Source organism: Cherax quadricarinatus, chromosome 24, assembly GCF_038502225.1.
Source record: "Cherax quadricarinatus isolate ZL_2023a chromosome 24, ASM3850222v1, whole genome shotgun sequence".
NCBI lineage: Eukaryota > Metazoa > Arthropoda > Malacostraca > Decapoda > Parastacidae > Cherax > Cherax quadricarinatus.
Genome location: NC_091315.1, coordinates 22,179,515 through 22,202,729, shown reverse-complemented (window position 1 = coordinate 22,202,729; position 23,215 = coordinate 22,179,515). Strand labels below are relative to the sequence as shown.

General features: G+C 43.4%; 1 protein-coding gene across 1 annotated transcript in view; it reads left to right on the top strand.

The window, feature by feature from the left end:
* Positions 1–23,215, top strand: part of LOC138853167 (uncharacterized) — a 673,459-nt gene that overhangs the window by 4,737 nt on the left and 645,507 nt on the right. The window contains exon 2 of the mRNA XM_070088251.1: positions 19,819–21,744. Within this exon, the coding sequence (XP_069944352.1) occupies positions 21,362–21,744 (383 nt within the window). The 5' untranslated portion in view covers positions 19,819–21,361. The remainder of the gene's footprint in view (positions 1–19,818; positions 21,745–23,215) is intronic.

Below are 23,215 nucleotides of genomic sequence, written 5' to 3'. Positions count from 1 at the left end.
CTGATAAAGTGATCATGAAACTATTTCATCTTTTTCGGGTCACCCTACCTCGGTGGGAGACAACCGGTACGTAAAAATTATGTATATATACGTGTATGTGTGTACACGAGTATACATATACATGGATAAACATCATTCTTCTATTTTTATTCTCTTCCTTTTTCCCCTACCTTCAGTGTCCCAGTCATATTTATGGCTCAGCAGTGTAGTCGTTGGCTCCTTGAAAAAGTCTGCTCTTAAGCCATGAGGTTAATATTTATCACATTAGTTGGAATAATAATATATCTACATGATTTTCTTTAGGTTCGAATTTATCTTCTATAAAAATTACTTAATGTATTTTATGGAAACTTTCTGTCAGAACCAATTTTTAGATTATAATTTGCTGCTGAATGCGTTAGTTTATTTTGCGTCCCATATCCTATGGACGATAGTATAAGAGCATGTGGATACATAAAAGGCCTAGAATATTTATTTTTACGTAAGGAACGCATTTGGTTTTACAATGTTGAAATTACATGTCTTATCTATAGTTTTACGATAGTTATTTCTATTGTATTTTAAACTATTTACGAAAAGAGTCACGAGAAATGTGCGTGCTAAATTTATCTTCCAGCTGGGAAGAAAAAATGGTTAAAATGGTGGCTGAGCGATCCTCAGATTCGATTATGGCGTGCATAAGACGAAATAATAAGGTAAACTTTAAGATAACGGTCAGAAAGTGGGAGATTTTAAATAATGTCATATCCATGAGATAACAGCAGAGCTGGTTATTCTGCGCACGACTGAGAGGAGCCCAGCTCACTTCTCCGGCGAGGGGAAACATATCTGGAGTATACCTGGAGAGTGTTTTGGGGGTCAGCGCCCCCTCTGCCCTGTCCATGACCAGGCCACGGGCAAGTCTCCCTACATCTTACAAGCCTCTGTTCACTTAGCTGTAAATAGATGCTTAGGGGTTCATCGACTATTGTTTGTCACATGCTAAGAGAGAAGATGGGAAGGAACCCAACGAAAATAAGTCATTAGCTTTCTTAGGCTAATTTGGCTTATTAGCTTTCCGAAGATAATAGCCCTAAGAAAATCTTCCAAGATACGACAATCGTCCAACCATAGGCATATGCCGGAGCATTGTAAGTGAGTCATTAATCAAACTAAAGATCGACAAACCATACCACGGGTGGGGTTTGAACCCGCGATCAGTCTCAGAACTCCAGACCGTCGCGTTAGCGAAGGTTAGCATAGGCACCACTGAGACCACAAATGCAAGTTTTTACAGACGAATCTCCCGCTAGCATGGCCGTGACGAACTCTAGCTCAAGTCCCCTCAAAGCCGTCAGCATGACCCGCGGGTTCAAACCCCACCCGTGGTATGGTTTGTTTGCAATCGTGTCATTACGATTTCGTGAGTAAAGATCGACAATCTGAACTAATTTTTCATGAACGAGTCTCAAAACTTGTCATTAGATGCCAAATTTCTGACATAACCCTAACTCCACTGGACTTTTTCAAAGTCCAGTGGAGTTAGGGTTTGAAGCCCCTTGACCTATACTGCCTGGAATGCAGGCAAGGAAGATGCATCATAATCTGCACCCGAAAATCCTAGAGGGACTGGTCCCCAATCTGCACATACAAATTCACTCTCTACGAAAGCAAAAGACTAGGGAGACGGTGCAACATACCCCCAATGCAAAACCGGGGGTTCGATGAGTATACTAAGAGATAACACAATAAGTGCCCAGGGCCCAACAGTCTCCCATTATACATAAGGGAAATTACCAAGGGACCTCTGACTGTCTTTAAGAGGGAACTGGACAGATACCTAAAGTTAGTACCCGATTAGCCAGGCTGTGGTTCGTACCGTTGGACTGCGTGTGGCCAGCAGTAGCAGCCTGGTTAATAGGCCCTGATCCACCGGGAGGTCTGGGCGAGGATAGGGCCGCGGGGGCGATGACCCCCGGAACAACCTCCGGTAGACGCCAGGTAGGTAGGTAAGGTGTTCACAGTCAGTATGTCTTGACATGATAATCCTTTTTGTTAGTCGCAAAAAAATGCTGACATTTTCTTGTTAAACGGGCTCATTTTTCAACGGCGAAAGTTGACAGGCAGATATAATCGACCTTTATTCAGTCCTTAAACGGTGAGGAGTTACATAATCGGCTTACACGCTGACAGTGATGACTATATTCTGCAGTATTACCTGCACCCATAACACTCCCGTAAACCACCCTCCTTTTCTTTTCTCTTGTATATATAATTTTGTTTGTTCCTCCCTATGATGACGTAGATATCTCCATCAAAATTTCGTTTGTTTTCAGTGTGGGATAAGCCATTCTGAGAGATGGTGATCTTCTAGTATAGTAAACCCAACTCTACTGGACCTAAACCTTTGAACCTCCCGTTGCTGCTGAACCATTAATGGAATACTTGACGATATTCCTTTATCCTCTTGAAGTCTTTCAGCTACGTTGACAGTTTTGAGTATTTTGTATAAAATCCGTCTACTATGTGGTGGAATATGACAGAAATATACCTAACTTTTGTTCCCACTATGTCATTATCAAACATAATAGGTAGCAGTATATTGCCGATGTATCAAGTTTTGTTAATAGCTTAAAAACTTTAGCTATTGAACCCATAATGGATTGCTTGACGATATTCCATTACTTTGTCTTAAGTTCACGCTGAGATTGCATTACATTGTGTATGTAACCCATCCAATTGATAAATTAGACACTATATATGTAATTTATCAACTTGTCGGTTCTCTGAACCATTCATCTACAGTCCATCTTGTGTCATGACCTATGACAGGTTAATATAGCTAGTTTTAATTCACAAAATGTAATGGCCCACCGTGGTTGTAGCTAAGATTGTTCAATAAAAATAAAACTTCTACTACCAGGCTACTGTAACCCCCACCAACCCTTACCCTTGACTACCTGCTCTTCTTCCTTCACCCATCCCCGCCCCCGCTCACCCATCCACTCCTCACTCAGACATCTACCCCCCACTTAGACATCAACGGGCCGGGGCGGTGACCCACCCCTGCTCAGTCATCGGCCCCGAAGTAGATTGATATCTATACCACCGCCGCCGCAGTCGTCACCACCACTCCCACTCCTGCTGCTGGCGGCAGCGACCTCTGTTCCTGCAATGTAACTATCATATGTAAGAGGGTAGTCGCACACTGCGGATGCATCGATGTACATTAGCAAAAAAACTAGTGAGATTAGTGGGTGGTGGCAGCGTTAATAATAATTAAACACGGGAATGCTATGCTCAAACAGGCTGTTGATATGTTCAGTCCTGGTGAGGAGAGCGAGGCTAATCACTTTTCAGAGGCATCTGATGTGTGACTCATTCGAATTTAGCGTCTGTTTTAAATATAATAATAAACCTTGAAATACGCCTTCACCTCATGCCTTCCCAAAATAATAAAGACGAGGGAGGATCTGCAAGCAGAAATATTACAACTAGCACCAGCGCTGAAGCTGTTGAAAATGTATATGTTAATGTCTGATTTCAAGTTAGATATGAAGGAGTCTTCATCCAAGGGACTGCAGCTACTCTTCCTCTGATCAAATCTAATTGCATCCTATTCTCCAGGCACTGTACGACCTCAATGGAAATAGCGCTTTGATGAGGCAGTGGTGGAGGCAAACCTCATCACATAGTACCAGGGGAAGATGTAAGGCCCAAGAGGCAAGAAATGAGTGCTAGCGACCAAAGTTATCCGGGAAGCTAGGCTAAGGGCTAAGCCCTGATCCCGGCAAGGACAACCCGATGAGTACACCTCACGCACAAGCACACGTGCACACGCACGCAATAAAGTACATCTGAAACTGAATTTAAATTTTGCCGCCAAGGTGGCAAATTTATCGTACATCCCATATCCATCTTGTGGGCGGCAGCGCAAAACCGTATGTATATACAAAGGCCTAAAAAGGTAAACAAGAGTACATTGCATACGCAGTGTTTGCGATATTGCCATTTATACAAATATATTTTGTGTGTTCTGAGCGGTACAAAACTTGGGGGAGCAGATGACCTTCACCGCTCTCTTCTGTGAAATAATTATAGTCTATACTCTCCTCCGTGTGCGTGTGTACTCACCCATATGTGGTTGCAGGGATTAATTCACAGCTCCTGGCCCCGTCTCTTCCCTCTAGTGTGTATATGTGTGTGTGTGTGTTAGGTTAGGTAAAGTTTGGCAGGAAACAGGACAAGTGTTTCCTGACGAAGGTCTAGTCATGTGATGACTCGCAGCTGGAGGTTTCGGTCTCGCGCGCGCGTCAGAGAGAGAGAGAGAGAGAGAGAGAGAGAGAGAGAGAGAGAGAGAGAGAGAGAGAGAGAGAGAGAGAGAGATATTAGCTGTCTGTAGCTTCAGGACCAGAATCGTGCTCGTGGTGTCTGGCCTTTAATCATTTTTTCATTATACAAGTTTTTTAAAAAACTCACTTGTTGTATTACTTACTACTTCCTCTTTTAAATCCTTCCACTGGTCGACCATTCTGTCTACGAAGAAAAACTGTAGTATTTTTTTCGGCTCCACTTCACAATGTACGACTGTGGCTTCTCGTTATCCCTGTTGCACCTGATAAGAATTCTTTATTAGTCCTTCCATTAACTTTTATGACCTTATATGTGGTTTTTATTAGGAGTGGGACGAAACCAGAATTTTTGCCACTAGTGATGCCATAAAAATTAGACGATACTAACTGACACTGTTAACAATATTCTTTGCTCACCCTTAGTTATTATATCTCGTATTTTTCTTCCATCACCCAGCCTGTGTATCCTAGTAGTGTAGATGAATGGTTCAGAGAACCAGCAAGTTGATAAATTAGACACATGTGCAACACTTGAGTATCTTTATTGATGTGGTCAGTCGATGTAATCAGTCCATCAATGGAATGCTTACGTAAACAATAGGCCGAGGGACTGATTACCTCAAACTCCTTCTGACTTTCACCATTCTTGTTTGTATAGAACCGATAAAGCCACTGTGTGGCGAAAAGCTTCCTCAGTAAAAATACCCAAGTTAGGTTAGGTTAGGTAAGGATCGTCAGGAAAAAGGACAAGTGTTTTCTGACGCTGGTCTTAGTCATATCTGACTAATCTGACCGAGGTCTTCCGCTGGCTTACCTGTCCACCTCTTTAAAAATTATGGTCAGTTATAACCATTTTGGTCCTTAGATTAAGTAAGACTCATCAGGAAACAGGACAAGTGTTTCCTGACACGGGTCTTAGTCATATGATGACCCCAAATACCCAAGTGTTGCATATGTGTCTAAGTTATCGTCTTCAGTGGCATTTTCGTCTTTTCATCATAAATTTTTTTTAACTCTGGTAGCAATTTTGAAACTCTTGGATTTTTTCTAACTTACCAATGCGTCTTTTTTATGCCTGGGCATCACATAATTGATGCATATTAAATCTTTGTTCTAATAAATGTTTTAAACGGCTTTCTTTTTATCATTTTCCATCCATATATTTGAAAGTTAGATGAGATTCTCATCTGCCGTATATGATATGGTCACAGTTTTTTTCTTTGTTTATAACAACTCTCAGGTTTCTATTTTGTCAATCTGTATTCTTCAGGTAGCCTGATTTTGCTTTCTCCCATTTCCATTCCTTGGCGTTTATCTGTATTAGATTCCCTGATCCATCTATCACTATTTCCTCAATGTATCCAAGTCATCCCCTATAGCTTTACGGTTATATTTTTTACCATTTATATTACTTAACATATTTGCATTATCTGCAAACATATTCGTATTTATTTCTTCTGGTAAATCATTTATTTATGCATTTAAAACACTGATAGGGCAAGTACGGATCCTTGTGGTATCCCACCATTTGACATTTCACCTCTTGTAACTGTTCGCAGTTTTCGTGTCAAACTGATTTTTGCCTTCGTCCTTAATTCTCGGTATTTTGTCTTTAACTTTGTTTACTCTTATAAATTTCAGTAAAGAATTGGTTATACCTTTCTCTTATATACTAGTTCCTTTTTAGAGTTTCTCACCTCTCTCCTTGCATTTGTATATTCATTTCTGGCGTCCTTGAATCTCTAAAAAGTCTTGGTTGGCAAATGTAAGCCTTAGGAATCTTAACAGACTTATTCGTGACCCTTTATGCAACATACGTCAGTCCCATCTTACAGCATACAACACCAGCATGGAATCCATACCTGATAAAGCATTCGACGAAACTGGAGAGGGTGCAGAGGTGTGCAACGAAGCTAGTTCCTTTAGCCTCTCCTTAGTTAAAACTAAGGAGAGGCTAAAGGAACTGAACCTGACGACGTTAGAAGACAGAAGAACCAGGGGAGATACAACCTAGCAAGTACGCAAAAGTGATGTGGTAAAATAATTAAGAGGGTTTGAGAGGCGGGAAATAGGTACACGGGGACATTATTGAAATTTAGACGCGCATGTTTCATAGGAATTTCAAGAGGTGCTTCTTCAGCCCCAGGTTGTTCGCAAAGTGTAATGACGTGAAGGAAGAAGAGGTAGAGGCAGGCTCCATACGTAATTTTAAGAACAAGTATGACAGGGTCCACGAGGCTAAGGAAGAAGTGACTTTGAGAAGCAGCACCAGGAGCTGGACTCGACCATATGTAAGTACATATAGGTAAACACACACACACACGGGGCCAGGAGCTGTGAATCGACTCCTTCAACCACAACTAGGTGAGTACACACTGCTACAGCTGCTGACACCCATCAACACACCACTCACAACAGTCTCCCAGTGGAACAAACGAGGACGCGCACAAGCATCAACAAGAGCACGAATAAAGAAGGAAAAGCAAGTAGACAAGTCAGGAGGAAGACAGTCACAGACAAATACAAGGACAAGCTCAGAATCAGGTCATGAAGTGAGTCTAGCGCAAGGAATTGCAGACATTATAAACAAAACAAGCACGCGCCATCAAACAGACGCTGTGATAACAGATGTACAAACAAAACGCCAGTGAAACACAACACAACATAGGCAGCTTGTGTGTGTGTGTGTGTGTGTGTGTGTGTGTGTGTGTGTGTGTGTGTGTGTGTGTGTGTGTGTGTGTGTGTGTGTGTGTGTGTGTTTGTGTGTGTGTGTGTGTGTGTTTGTGTGTGTGTGTGTGTGTGTGTGTTTGTGTGTGTGTGTGTGTGTGTGTTTGTGTGTGTGTGTGTGTGTGTGTGTGTGTGTGTTTGTGTGTGTGTGTGTGTGTGTGTGTGTGTGTGTGTGTGTGTGTGTGTGTGTGTGTGTGTGTGTACTCGTCTGTTTGTGGTTGCAAGGGTCGAGTCACAGCTCTTGGGGCCATGTGTGTGTGTTTGTGCGTGCGCTGACATGAACGATATCATTGGTACAATTAGAAAATAATCTGTCAACCTCAAAAACCCATCAATCTTCAACTGTCTGCCGGCAGATAAAAAAAATATTGCTGCAGCAAATGTATAAAACTTCTTTAAGGAAAATGAGCAAATCCTTACAAGAGGTGTCTGATCACCCAGACTGTTTTGGCTGCTGTGTGCTGGCTGCGGGCAGCAACAGCAGGTCGACCAGGACTCAGGTTGGGCTGAGAAAGTAGGAAAAAACTGTGGAAACCGGTCACAGGTGTGTGTCAGTGCTTGGTGATGGTCATAGCAACGGTCGCACCCTCCATGTTGTAGACTCGAGCTACGGCGCTGCTGCTGCTGCTTGGTGATGGTCCTAGCAACGGTCGCACCCTCCATGTTGTAGACTCGAGGTATGGCGCTGCTGCTGCTGTTTGGTGATGGTCCTAGCAACGGTCGCACCCTCCATGTTGTAGACTCGAGGTATGGCGCTGCTGCTGCTGTTTGGTGATGGTCCTAGCAACGGTCGCACCCTCCATGTTGTAGACTCGAGCTACGGCGCTGCTGCTGCTGTTTGGTGATGGTCCTAGCGACGGTCGCACCCTCCATGTTGTAGACTCGAGGTATGGCGCTGCTGCTGCTGTTTGGTGATGGTCCTAGCGACGGTCGCACCCTCCATGTTGTAGACTCGAGCTACGGCGCTGCTGCTGCTGCTGCTTGGTGATGGTCCTAGCAACGGTCGCACCCTCCATGTTGTAGACTCGAGCTACGGCGCTGCTGCTGCTGCTTGGTGATGGTCCTAGCGACGGTCGCACCCTCCATGTTGTAGACTCGAGCTACGGCGCTGCTGCTGCTGCTTGGTGATGGTCCTAGCAACGGTCGCACCCTCCATGTTGTAGACTCGAGCTACGGCGCTGCTGCTGCTGCTTGGTGATGGTCCTAGCGACGGTCGTACCCTCCATGTTGTAGACTCGAGCTACGGCGCTGCTGCTGCTGCTTGGTGATGGTCCTAGCAACGGTCGCACCCGCCATGTTGTAGACTCGAGCTACGGCGCTGCTGCTGCTGCTTGGTGATGGTCCTAGCAACGGTCGCACCCGCCATGTTGTAGACTCGAGCTACGGCGCTGCTGCTGCTGCTTGGTGATGGTCCTAGCGACGGTCGTACCCTCCATGTTGTAGACTCGAGCTACGGCGCTGCTGCTGCTGCTTGGTGATGGTCCTAGCGACGGTCGTACCCTCCATGTTGTAGACTCGAGCTACGGCGCTGCTGCTGCTGCTTGGTGATGGTCCTAGCAACGGTCGCACCCGCTATGTTGTAGACTCGAGCTACGGCGCTGCTGCTGCTGTTCTATTGTTAATATTGTGATCATTGTTTTTTTATTTTCTTGTATTTGCTAGTGTATGCTCGGACGGGGAAGATGGTTCTACTCTTTTATGTTTATGAACGTGTGTTCTAACCTATTTATAGTTGCAGGGGTCGATTCACAGCTCCTGGCCCCGCATCTTTGCTAGTCACTACTCAGTCCACTCTCTCCCTGCTCCAAGAGCCTTATCGTACCTCACCTCAAAGCTGTGTGTGGATCCTGCCTCCATTACATCACTTTCCAAATTGTTCCACTTCCTAACAACTCTAAGGCTGAAGAAATACTTCCTAACATCCCTATGACTCATCTTAGTTGTTAACTTACAGTTTTGTTTCCTCGTTCCTGTGTCCCATCTCTGAAACGTCCTGGCCCTGTGTGTATGTGTGTGTGTGTGTGTGTGTGTGTGTGTGTGTGTGTGTGTGTGTGTGTGTGTGTGTGTGTGTGTGTGTGTGTGTGTGTGTGTATGCGTATGTGTGTGTGTGTGTGTGTGTGTGTGTGTGTGTGTGTGTGTGTGTGTGTGTGCGTGCGTGCGTGCGTGCTAAGCGATGTGTTTGCAGGGGTCAATACTTAGTTCCTTGCCTCACCTCTTAACCTCAAACAACTGGCCGTCATAGAAAGGTTCCTGGTCTCTGTCGCACCCAACTTTTGAAGGTGTGTATGGAGTTTTGCCTCTACCACTTCCTCATCTAGCTCATTCCGCATATTTACCACTGAAATTTAAGAGGTATTTTCTAACATCCCTGTGACTTGTCGGTGTTCTAAGCTTCCAAGTTTGATCCTCTCGCCTCAACCCCAGTCTGCGATATCTGAACTTCTTGGGTAACTTGTACGTCGGTATCATGTCTCTAGACAATTCTTAAGTGACAAACATCAGTGTGATGAGCAAGATTCTTGTAGATTCAGGCGGCGTAAGGAAGTGTAATTCGTAAGTCTATTCTCTCTGAAGCTGGCCATCCTTACTTCTAAGATTGCCAGATTTAATTCTTTAAGCCTCTCATAGCTCACTCTGCTTTTGAACCAGCCTTGTTGCTAATATTTCTACTCTTTCCAGCTTCTGAATAGTTTCACATTTATGGAACATTCACTTAACCTGTCTTTGCCCCACTTACCTAATTTCTATTGTTTAAAGACTTCACTTAGTTTGTAGGGAAGCCTTTCTCTTCACTAAAGGCCTTGCTGGCTTTCTTGCAATGAAGCTCCTCCTTTCCAGATGCCATGTCAATCTCTTTCTCATTATTTATTGCAGTGTGTTTGGTGCTGGTGGTGTGGTGTCACTCTCGCCACAAGATTCAGTGTATCTTACTGAAGCACGCAATGTTACACACGCACACAGACATAAACCTCACCCCCAGCCTCAGTAAGAGAGAGAGAGTACTGTATTTCTAAAATGATTTGTATGTATGAGATGGAGTCATCTGGGCAGCTGATACCAGCCTTTTCGTGGAGAGGATTGTGTGTAAGATGCAGCATCCAGCGGCAGCAGAAGCAAAATCAACAACAGCAGTATTAGCATGGACAACAGAGCAGTATCATTAGCAGTGATAGAAGTAGTGAGAGCAACAACAGCAGCATTATCAGCAGCAGCAACAGTATTAACATCAGCAACAGAATTAACATCAGCAGCAGTAACATTAACATCAGCAACATTAGAAGCAGCAGTAAGGATGGATGACCACATCATGCATGCATCACCACCGTTGCCACACCACACACACACCTGCTCCAAACATCCTCACCAATCTACTGCCAAATTATATCCTACAGTAAGTGTGTGCCTTAAAAAAGGTGCGTGTAAAGAGGGTGAAGAAGAGGGTGGTCGTAGATGGTAGTAATGGATGGTAGAGAGAGGGAGCGGTGGTGAGGGTGTGCGTGTCAGGCTGGCAACACTGTGCATGATTATCCCATGGTTGACCTCCGACTTGGCTATAGTGCTAGTGCCTTAGGTTGTACCTCCTCTTGCATTTTTTTATTTCTTCCTCTTCTTCTTTTATTACCATTACTACTACTACTATTACTACTACTACTACTGCTACTATTACTACTACTACTACAACCACTGCTGCTGCTACTACTACTACTACTGTTACTACTACTACTACTACTACTGTTACTACTACTACTACTACTGCTAATACTACTAAATCTATTACTATTACTACTGCTATTATTATTTGCACTACTACTAATACAAACAATTCTACAGCTACTACTGCACTCGTCACTCACCATCCAAAACAACCACTACTATTACTACTACTGAACTTCCTTAGCAAGTTTAATTGGCAGTGACCAGCCTGCAAGATGGTGTGTGTGTGTGTGTGTGTGTGTGTGTGTGTGTGTGTGTGTGTGTGTGTGTGTGTGTGTGTGTGTGTGTGTGTGTGTGTGTGTGTGTGTGTGTGTGTGTGTGTGTGTGTATGTGTGTGTGTATGTGTGTGTGTGTGTGTGTGTGTGTGTGTATGTGTGTGTGTGTATGTGTGTGTGTGTGTGTGTGTGTATGTGTGTGTGTGCGTGTGTATGTGTGTGTGTGTGTGTATGTGTGTGTGTGTGTGTGTGTGTGTGTGTGTGTGTGTGTGTGTGTGTGTGTACTCACCTAGTTGTACTCACCTAGTTGAGGTTGCGGGGGTCGAGGCAGAGCTCCTGGCCCCGCCTCTTCACTGATCGCTACTAGGTCACTCTCCCTGAGCCGTGAGCTTTATCATACCTCTGCTTAAAGCTATGTATGGATCCTGCCTCCACTACGTCGCTTCCCAAACTATTCCACTTACTGACTACTCTGTGGCTGAAGAAATACTTCCTAACATCCCTGTGATTCATCTGTGTCTTCAGCTTCCAACTGTGTCCCCTTGTTACTGTGTCCAATCTCTGGAACATCCTGTCTTTGTCCACCTTGTCAATTCCTCTCAGTATTTTGTATGTCGTTATCATGTCCTCCCTATCTCTCCTGTCCTCCAGTGTCGTCAGGTTGATTTCCCTTAACCTCTCCTCGTAGGACATACCTCTTAGCTCTGGGACTAGTCTTGTTGCAAACCTTTGCACTTTCTCTAGTTTCTTCACGTGCTTGGCTAGGTGTGGGTTCCAAACTGGTGCTGCATACTCCAATATGGGCCTAACGTACACGGTGTACAGGGTCCTGAATGATTCCTTATTAAGATGTCGGAATGTTGTTCTGAGGTTTGCTAGGCGCCCATATGCTGCAGCAGTTATTTGGTTGATGTGCGCTTCAGGAGATGTGCCTGGTGTTATACTCACCCCAAGATCTTTTTCCTTGAGTGAGGTTTGTAGTCTCTGACCCCCTAGACTGTACTCCGTCTGCGGCCTTCTTTGCCCTTCCCCAATCTTCATGACTTGGCACTTGGTGGGATTGAACTCCAGGAGCCAATTGCTGGACCAGGTCTGCAGCCTGTTCAGATCCCTTTGTAGTTCTGCCTGGTCTTCGATCGAGTGAATTCTTCTCATCAACTTCACATCATCTGCAAACAGGGACACCTCAGAGTCTATTCCTTCCGTCATGTCGTTCACAAATACCAGAAACAGCACTGGTCCTAGGACTGACCCCTGCGGGACCCCGCTGGTCACAGGTGCCCACTCTGACACCTCGCCACGTACCATGACTCGCTGCTGTCTTCCTGACAAGTATTCCCTGATCCATTGTAGTGCCTTCCCTGTTATCCCTGCTTGGTCCTCCAGTTTTTGCACCAATCTCTTGTGTGGAACTGTGTCAAACGCCTTCTTGCAGTCCAAGAAAATGCAATCCACCCATCCCTCTCTCTCTTGTCTTACTGCTGTCACCATGTCATAGAACTCCAGTAGGTTTGTGACACAGGATTTCCCGTCCCTGAAACCATGTTGGCTGCTGTTGATGAGATCATTCCTTTCTAGGTGTTCCACCACTCTTCTCCATGATTTTGCATACTATACATGTCAGTGACACTGGTCTGTAGTTTAATGCTTCATGTCTGTCTCCTTTTTTAAAGATTGGGACTACATTTGCTGTCTTCCATGCCTCAGGCAATCTCCCTGTTTCGATAGATGTATTGAATATTGTTGTTAGGGGTACACATAGCGCCTCTGCTCCCTCTCTCAATACCCATGGGGAGATGTTATCTGGCCCCATTGCCTTTGAGGTATCTAGCTCACTCAGAAGCCTCTTCACTTCTTCCTCGGTTGTGTGCACTGTGTCCAGCACTTGGTGGTGTGCCCCACCTCTCCGTCTTTCTGGAGTCCCTTCTGTCTCCTCTGTGAACACTTCTTTGAATCTCTTGTTGAGTTCTTCACATACTTCACGGTCATTTCTTGTTGTCTCTCCTCCTTCCTTCCTTAGCCTGATTACCTGGTCCTTGACTGTTGTTTTCCTCCTGATGTGGCTGTACAACAGTTTCGGGTCAGATTTGGCTTTCGCTGCTATGTCATTTTCATATTGTCTTTGGGCCTCCCTTCTTATCTGTGCATATTCGTTTCTGGCTCTACGACTGTTCTCCTTATTCTCCTGGGTCCTTTGCCTTCTATATTTCTTCCATTCCCTAGCACACTTGGTTTTTGCCTCCCTGCACCTTTGGGTAAACCATGGGCTCATCCTGGCTTTTTCATTATTCCTGTTACCCTTGGGTACAAACCTCTCCTCAGCCTCCTTGCATTTTGTTGCTACATATTCCATCATCTCATTAACTGGCTTCCCTGCCAGTTCTCTGTCCCACTGAACCCCGTTCAGGTAGTTCCTCATTCCTGTGTAGTCCCCTTTCTTGTAGTTTGGCTTCATTCGTCCTGGCCTTCCTGCTTCTCCCTCCACTTGTAGCTCTACTGTGTATTCGAAGCTTAAAACCACATGGTCACTGGCCCCAAGGGGTCTTTCATATGTGATGTCCTCGATATCTGCACTACTCAAGGTGAATACTAAGTCCAGCCTTGCTGGTTCATCCTCTCCTCTCTCTCTTGTAGTGTCCCTTACGTGTTGGCACATGAAGTATGTGTGTGTGTGTGTGTGTGTATTTTGTCTTTAAATAAAACATACTTGAAATATAGGGGGGTGGTAGGAGAAAATTATATATATATATATATATTTAAATATATATATATATATATATATATATATATATATATATATATATATATATATATATTGTATATATATATATATTTTATTTTATTATCACACTGGCCGATTCCCACCAAGGCAGGGTGGCCCGAAAAAGAAAAACTTTCACCATCGTTCACTCCATCACTGTCTTGCCAGAAGGGTGCTTTACACTACAGTTTTTAAACTGCAACATTAACACCCCACCTTCAGAGTGCAGACACTGTACTTCCCATCTCCAGGACTCAAGTCCGGCCTGCCGGTTTCCCTGAACCCCTTCATAAATGTTACTTTGCTCACACTCCAACAGCACGTCAAGTACGTATTAAAAACCTTTTGTCTCCATTCACTCCTATCAAACACGCTCACGCATGCCTGCTGGAAGTCCAAGCCCCTCGCACACAAAACCTCCTTTACCCCCTCCCTCCAACCTTTCCTAGGCCGACCCCTACCCCGCCTTCCTTCCACTACAGACTGATACACTCTTGAAGTCACTCTGTTTCGCTCCATTCTCTCTACATGTCCGAACAAAATCAACAACCCTTCCTCAGCCCTCTGGACAACAGTTTTGGTAATCCCGCACCTCCTCCTAACTTCCAAACTACGAATTCTCTGCATTATATTCACACCACACATTGCCCTCAGACATGACATCTCCACTGCCTCCAGCCTTCTCCTCGCTGCAACATTCATCACCCATGCTTCACACCCATATAAGAGCGTTGGTAAAACTATACTCTCATACATTCCCCTCTTTGCCTCCAAGGACAAAGTTCTTTGTCTCCACAGGCTCCTAAGTGCACCACTCACCCTTTTCCCCTTCTCAATTCTGATTCACCTCATCTTTCATAGATCCATCCGCTGACACGTCCACTCCCAAATATCTGAATACATTCACCTCCTCCATACTCTCTCCCTCCAATCTGATATCCAATCTTTCATCACCTAATCTTTTTGTTATCCTCATAACCTTACTCTTTCCTATATATATATATATATATATATATATATATATATATATATATATATATATATATATATAATATATATATATATATATATATATATATATATATATATATATATATATATATATATATATATATATATATATATATATATATATATATATATATATATATATATATATATATATATATATATAATATATATATATATATATATATATATATATATATATATATATATATATATATATATATATATATATATATATATATATATATATATATATATATATATATATATATATATATGTAGAGCCAAATAAATACATCTTGCTCTTTTGGCTTAAATAGCAACGCTCATCTTGCCGAATAAGACAAGCGAAAATTTGTGTATGCAATAATTTCGCAAAAATCATTTTGAACCTAACGAAAAAAATGTATTCCATTGTTTATTATTAAATTATTGTAAACTTATCTAAAATATATTTAGTTGCATTTGGCTAAATTAAATTTCACTTGTTATGTTGCGTGGAGGGTTCTGGAGATAATGGTGATGTAGAAATACACAAGAGTATGGCTGGTAACACTTGTGTTTGCAAAGCCATGAGGGGAGCCCTAGCCTAGCCTGTTTTCCTGTAGGTCTATCCGGGAACTGAGGAAGAGACAGGGTGACTCCCGCCCACACACGACACGGTGTGCCGTCACATGTTAACCGCTAAGTCTAGCAGGGGTCGTCTATATATTACATATGGATGGTACTATGCTACTCAGATAAACTACACAACCTATACAGGGGATCAGCAACTATGCTGACAGCTCGGTCATGTTAGGTATGGCGTCTCGACATACTATACTCAACAGGCTGACAGTTATAATAAGGTTCTTTTGGTACAAAATTATTATTTTTACATTAACATAAATGAAACAAAAATATATCCTTAATTGTAAAAGAGAAAATTTTAGAAAGGACTTAATTTTAAGTGAGTTCTTGCTAATTAACCAATTTTACCTATTCGGCACGATATATATATATATATATATATATATATATATATATATATATATATATATATATATATATATATATATATATATATAGCTCTAGGCCTTTCATGTTGCAATCAACACATCAGGAGCTTGCAGTGTTGCAGATATACGGTCACAGGGAGCACCTTTGCGTGGTTGTTTTGCATCTTGTAATAAGTGAATTGTAGATAAGTCATAATGAATGACTGCGAGTGAATATATAGAGGAATAAACGGGAACTTGAATTGTTGTCCAGACTGGTAACAGGTTCAGCCATGTACCACTCAGTTACGAGGCTTACATTAGGAAGGTTTCACAGACTGCACACTCTGTAACAAGTCTTTGTCGGCAGCCACCAGATGTGACCCTCCTCTCCCTTCCCACTTTTCCTAAAGCTTTCATAGTATATGTGTACATCTATTCTCACACCCTTCAATATATAGTCTGTTAACTTGAGTCGTATTGAGCGATTGTCAGTGAATAAACAGAAGAATAGACGGGGATTCAAACTTTCATGTTCTTACTATAAACATGTAAGATTACAGAAAAAATCTTGCAAAGTTCGAATTACTCTAATTAAACTCAGAACTTTATTTGTCTATGTGATTCTTAGCAGTTCATATTAATGTGGTATTTCCTGTTCAGTTTACAAGGCCTGGTCTGAGGCTGGGCCGCTGGGGCCATGATCTCAAAATCACTGAGATATTAAATATATACCTTAATGAAACAATACGTACACTGTGAATTTCCTGTAAATCTGCGAAAATTTGAGGTCGGTATAGCACTGTGCGAGCCGTTCAAGTCTCCGCTCGCTGGTCGCATCTTGACCCGTTAGGCTCTAAGTTGGTTAGGTGGTTAATTGGGCTTGACACCTGTCGACTACACGTGAATCATTAAGGCTGCAGGTAACCTGTTCACCACCGTTCAAGAATTCTTTAATCCCTAAAATATTGATAAGGTAAATTTTGTGTATATACCTGAAGGGTGTTCCGGAGTCAACGCCCCTGCAGCCCGGTCCATGACCAAGCTTCATGCTGTTACTGCCGGCTGCACGCAGTCCACTATACGAACCGCAGGCCGGCTGGTCAGGTACTGACTTTAGGTATCTGTCCAGCTCCCTTTTGAAGACAGCCTGGGGTCTATTGGTAATTTCCCTTATGTATGCTGTTAGGCAGCTGAACAGTCTTGGGCAACGGACACTTATTGTTTTATCTCTTAGTGTACTCACGACACCACTGCTTTTCAGTGGGGGCACCGCCTGCCGAGTCTTTTGTTTTCGTAGAGAGTGATTTCTGTGCAGATTTGAGGCTAGTCCCTGGGGGATTTTCCAGGTGTATATTATGATGTATCTTTGTCGCCTCTTTCCAAGGAGTACAGGTCAAAGGACTTCAATGGTACCAGTAATTGAGGTGCTGGGCTGTACTTATGTGTGCGGTGAAAGTTCTCTATATTCTCCTGATCTGTAATTTCGCTTGCCTTGAATGAGGCCATTAAATGTACAGCAGGATTCCATCCTTAAGAGAACAAGTGACGTAAAGAGGATCATCACTGGCGGTGGTAAGGATGGATTTAATGAAAGATGGTGGTAGTAATAGTGGTCATGGTGGTGGTGGTGGTGATGGTGATGGTAGCTTTAATGAAAGATGGTGGTGATGGTAGTAGTAGTGGTGGTGGTGGTGGCGGTAGCTTTAGTGAAACACTATCCTGCTGGTTCCGTGAGCAGGCTAACCTGCTAAACAGCCTGCTTGTCCCGTCCCTCCTGTCAACTGTAGTTGCTTCTCTTGTTTCCTGTTGCACTTCTGCACGCACTCTCCTGTTTACTGTGTCAGTTCTGAACACACATTCCTATTTACTGTATCAATTCTGAACGCACTCACTTGTTTACTGTGTCAATTCTGAACGCACTTCCCTGTTAACTTCGTCGCTTCTGAACGCACTTCTATGTTAACGTCGTCGATTCTGAACGCACTCTCTTGTTAACTGTGTCACTTCTGAACGCACTTTCCTGTTTACTGTTGCACGTGAATGCGTTCAATCCTTCTTTTCCTCCTATATCCTCTTCCTTATCTTCCTATGGCCGCCTTCTCGGGCGGTACTCAGGCAGCACTACCACCGCTGGTACACACGCGGGTGCCAGCGTCAACAAGCGGTTAAGGGCCCATAAACGTTGGCTGGAGAAGATACAAGATTATTTTGGGCAACACTCACACCTAAAATAACTACTGAACGCGGATTGCAACACGCACGCACGCTGGCTGCCTCCTCCCATATATATATATATATATATATATACATATATACATATATATATATATATATATATATATATATATATATATATAAATATATATAAATATATATAAATATAGAAATATATATAAATATATATATATATATATATATAAATATATAAATATACATAAATATATATATATATATATATATATATATATATATATATATATATATACATAAATATATATATATATATATATATATATATATATATATATATGCACTCTTTATAATGTAAAATTACACACCTATTCTGTGAGGTGCGTATCTCAAAGAGTATAAACCGGGAATTGATCTGCCTGTATATACACTGAGAAGCCAAGACCTGAAGTTTTATTGACTCTTGATTGCAGGTGATGTGTAACCTTAATGACTGTCATTCAGTCGATGGGTTTCAAACCCAACAGAGACCCAATTTTCAATATGAAATCTTCACGCACAATTAAGATTTACCGGTAAAACTTTCCTTTGTCCGCCGCTGATAGGTAGTGCTCGTCGGCTCCCACCACAATTCCTCATGTTGGACAAACAGTCCAAGGATTAAATGCAAAAATTATTCAACAGTAATGTTGTGCCGGGACGAGTCAATTTTCAGATGCAGTCCTCAACCATTTGAAGGAATCTGTCCCATTGGAATAGCATTAAGATAACTGGTGGCTTTAAATGGTTTACTATCGACGCTATATCGAAGAAAGCACTAACGCTGCACTTTAATAATAATAATAATAATAATAATAATAATAATAATATGATAATAATAATTTATTTTTACAAGTACATGTACAACATATACAATCCTAGCTGACATCAGTGACATACTACTATATAGAAAGCCCCTTGTTATGCAGATTATTTCGGGCAAATTAGGTCAGTTTTGTCCCCAAGATGCGACTCACACCAGTCGACTAACACCCGGGTACCTATTTTACTAATAGGTGAACAGGGACAGCAGGTATCTTAAGGTAACAGGTCCTAACGTTTCTACCCGTACCGATGATCGAAACACGGACACTCGATGAATGATGAGCTGAGTGCGTCACCAACCGAGCACTGTACACGTGACTTGATCAAGCTCCACACTGAACAAAATAGTGTTCTGAGCAAGGTTTGTTCTTCACCGTGTTTACAATTCATTTTAAACATATATTTGACTCTTGACAGATATAATTGACACTTGACAGATACAATTGACTCTTGACAGATATAATTGACTCTTGACAGATAAAATTGACTCTTGACAGATATAATCGACTCTTGACATATATAATTGATTCTTGACACATATAATCGACTCTTGACAGATATAATTGAGTCTTGACACATATAATTGACTCTTGACAGATATAATTGACTCTTGACGTAAATTTGACTCAAGCAACAAAGGAAAGTGGTCTTTCTGTAAGGGATATGTTATGGTTGTGTTCGTGAGCATGGTAATATCCGTGAAAGGATTCAGGAGATACTCTGGTTATCCAGACTTAGTTTTCGAGGTGGAGAGAAACGGTGGTCGTTGCACTTTGCAAATTGGGGTCACGTGTTACATCGCAGTGAATCCTCCAGAAATTATCATGTGCACGAGACCTGGTCACAGACCGGGCCGCGGGTGCGATGACCTCCCTCGGAACCCTCTCCAGGTATACCTTTCTGGAGAGAGATTTAGGATGCAAGTAACTAGTGTTTTGTTGTTGTTGTTGTGGGGGGGGGGGGGTCATGTGCCGTGGTGAGGAATAGGACAATTTTGTGTGTACTGAAATAGAGATTTTTCTTTTCAGAGCTGGTGTGGAGCAACTTGACGCCTGGTGTGGAGCAACTTGACGCCTGGTGTGGAGCAACTTGACGCCTGGTGTGGAGCAACTTGACGCCTGGTGTGGAGCAACTTGACGCCTGGTGTGGAGCAACTTGACGCCTGGTGTGGAGCAACTTGACGCCTGGTGTGGAGCAACTTGACGCCTGGTGTGGAGCAACTTGACGCCTGGTGTGGAGCAACTTGACGCTTGGTGTGGAGCAACTTGACGCCTTGTGTAGAGCAACTTGATGCTTGGTGTGGAGCAACTTGACGCTTGGTGTGGAGCAACTTGACGCCTGGTGTGGAGCAACTTGACAAGCCTTGGTGTGGAGCAACTTGACGCTTGGTGTGGAGCAGCTTGACGTCTGGTGTGAAGCAACTTGACGCTTGGTGTGGAGCAACTTGATGCTTGGTGGGGGAGCAACTTGACGCTTGGTGTGGAGCAACTTGACGCTTGGTGGGGAGCAACTTGACGTCTGGTGTGGAGCAACTTGACGCTTGGTGTGGAGCAACTTGACGTCTGGTGGGGAGCAACTTGACTCTTGGTGGGGGAGCAACTTGACGTCTGGTGGGGGAGCAACTTGACGCTTGGTGGGGGAGCAACTTGACGCTTGGTGTGGAGCAACTTGACGTCTGGTGTGGAGCAACTTGACGCTTGGTGTGGAGCAACTTGACGCCTGGTGTGGAGCAACTTGACGTCTGGTGGGGAGCAACTTGACGTCTGGTGGGGAGCAACTTGACGTCTGGTGGGAAGCAACTTGATGCTTGGTGTGGAGCAACTTGACGCTTGGTGTGGAGCAACTTGACGTCTGGTGTGGAGCAACTTGACGCTTGGTGTGGAGCAACTTGACGCTTGGTGTGGAGCAACTTGACGTCTGGTGTGGAGCAACTTGACGCTTGGTGTGGAGCAACTTGACGCTTGGTGGGGGAGCAATTTGACGCCTGGTGGGGGAGCAACTTGACGCCTGGTGTGGAGCAACTTGACGCCTGGGTTGGGACAGCACACCAGTGCTGTGTCTACCTGGAGTATACCTGGAGGGTGTTCCGGGGGATCACCGCCCTGCGACCCAGACCTTTGACTAGGCCTCCTGGTGGATCAGGGTCTGATCAACCAGGCTGTTGCTGCTGGCCGCACGTAGTCCAACGTACGAACCACAGTCCGGCTGATCGTGTATAGGTATCAGTAAATCTCCCTCTTGAAGACAACTAGGGGTCTGTTGGTAATTCCCCTTATTGTGTTCAGCAAGATTGCACACTGTGTCAAGTATTGTTCAGGTACACTTGCGTGGTGTCGCTGCAAGTGACACTTGTCACAGGTGTCGTGTGGCCTAGGTTACAGCAGTGTGGTCATCACCCTGAAGGTAATGACTCGTTAGTGATGATATGAATAACAGATGACGTGACGTTTTACAAAGTGAGAGAAAATAGTGACCTGGAAACAGTCTCCGAAACAGCTGGTGACCATCAAAGCTGGTGACCACCATCAGAGCTGGTGACCACTATTACAGCTGGTAACCCCCATTACAGTCATGGCGTCCTTCCTGCAGTACGCTCTCTCACCATTTCCTCGGCGACGATCTCGCAGTAAAGTGGAGCGCTCGTTAACGTCGTCCCCAGACACCCTACCTGGCACACCCCCACCATCCTCCCCGGTGCCCAAGACCCGCTCTGTGGGCATCCAGACGCCCGTACTGCAGCGGCGGGCGGTGGGCGTGAGCGTGGGAGAGCCGCCCTCCACGCCCAGCAGCCTGAGGAGACTGAAGGAGAAGACACGGGCTGCCTGGCAGGCCTCTCCTCTCCTCAGCCGACGCTCCTCTCAGGACACGCTGAGGGAGGGCAGCTTAACCCCAGTCCTCCCCAGGAAGGCTGCCTCTCCTCCCCCAGATCCTCTACACTCTCCACCATCACACAGGTAAGTTTATTCAGCTACACACAAATACAGTTATATACATTATCATACATAGAAGCCGTTGTGTAGATTACTTAGGATAACCCAAAGTCGTTTATCTTGTTAGCTGTGTCAGTGGGTTGCAGTGGTGTTTCATTAGGTTTAGTTAGGATAACCCAAAATGTTAGACAAAGTGACGTATTTCCATTGGGGTCTTCACACCCTTTATAATAACTACAGGGGTTTACGATGACTCACGGGTTTAGCGCTTCGTTTAAATAAATCTAGTGCAAGAGATTTTCAAGCTGGATTTTAAAGAAATCTGTTGGGAATTTCACGAAATCTAAGCTGGTGTAACAATAAGATAATCTTACTATCTTTATAGTGTTTTTTTTTAGATTATCATGTTATCATGAGGGAGCGCTAAGGCCGTAGGGATTACTCAGCGCATGTGGGGGGAACGACGGAAGGCATTCAGGCTTAATTCAGGGAACTGGGGCACAGATCCAATTTCCTAGATCAAGAGCCCCTCGACAGCGTCCAGGAACCTCCCTTCAGGTTTTTTTTTTTTTTTAGAAACGTATGAATTTTTTGATAACGTAAAACAAGCCCGAGTTGAAGGTCTTAAAAATACAGCTGCAATATTAAATGTAAATGATGAAATTACTAGATTCACAACTGTCTGGAGAGAACTTACACCGCGGCACTTATATGTAGTCACAGCGCCAGAGTAGATCATCTCTTGTAAACAGTCACTGCAAGATAGTAAAATTGTTGTAAACAGTCACTGCAAGATAGTAAAATTGTTGTAAACAGTCACTGCAAGATAGTAAAACTGCTGTAAACAGTCACTGCAAGATAGTAAAATTGTTGTAAACAGTCACTGCAAGATAGTAAAACTGCTGTAAACAGTCACTGCAAGATAGTAAAATTGTTGTAAACAGTCACTGCAAGATAGTAAAACTGCTGTAAACAGTCACTGCAAGATAGTAAAATTGTTGTAAACAGTCACTGCAAGATAGTAAAACTGCTGTAAACAGTCACTGCAAGATAGTAAAATTGTTGTAAACAGTCACTGCAAGATAGTAAAACTGCTGTAAACAGTCACTGCAAGATAGTAAAATTGTTGTAAACAGTCACTGCAAGATAGTAAAACTGCTGTAAACAGTCACTGCAAGATAGTAAAATTGTTGTAAACAGTCACTGCAAGATAGTAAAACTGCTGTAAACAGTCACTGCAAGATAGTAAAATTGTTGTAAACAGTCACTGCAAGATAGTAAAACTGCTGTAAACAGTCACTGCAAGATAGTAAAATTGTTGTAAACAGTCACTGCAAGATAGTAAAACTGCTGTAAACAGTCACTGCAAGATAGTAAAATTGTTGTAAACAGTCACTGCAAGATAGTAAAACTGCTGTAAACAGTCACTGCAAGATAGTAAAATTGTTGTAAACAGTCACTGCAAGATAGTAAAACTGCTGTAAACAGTCACTGC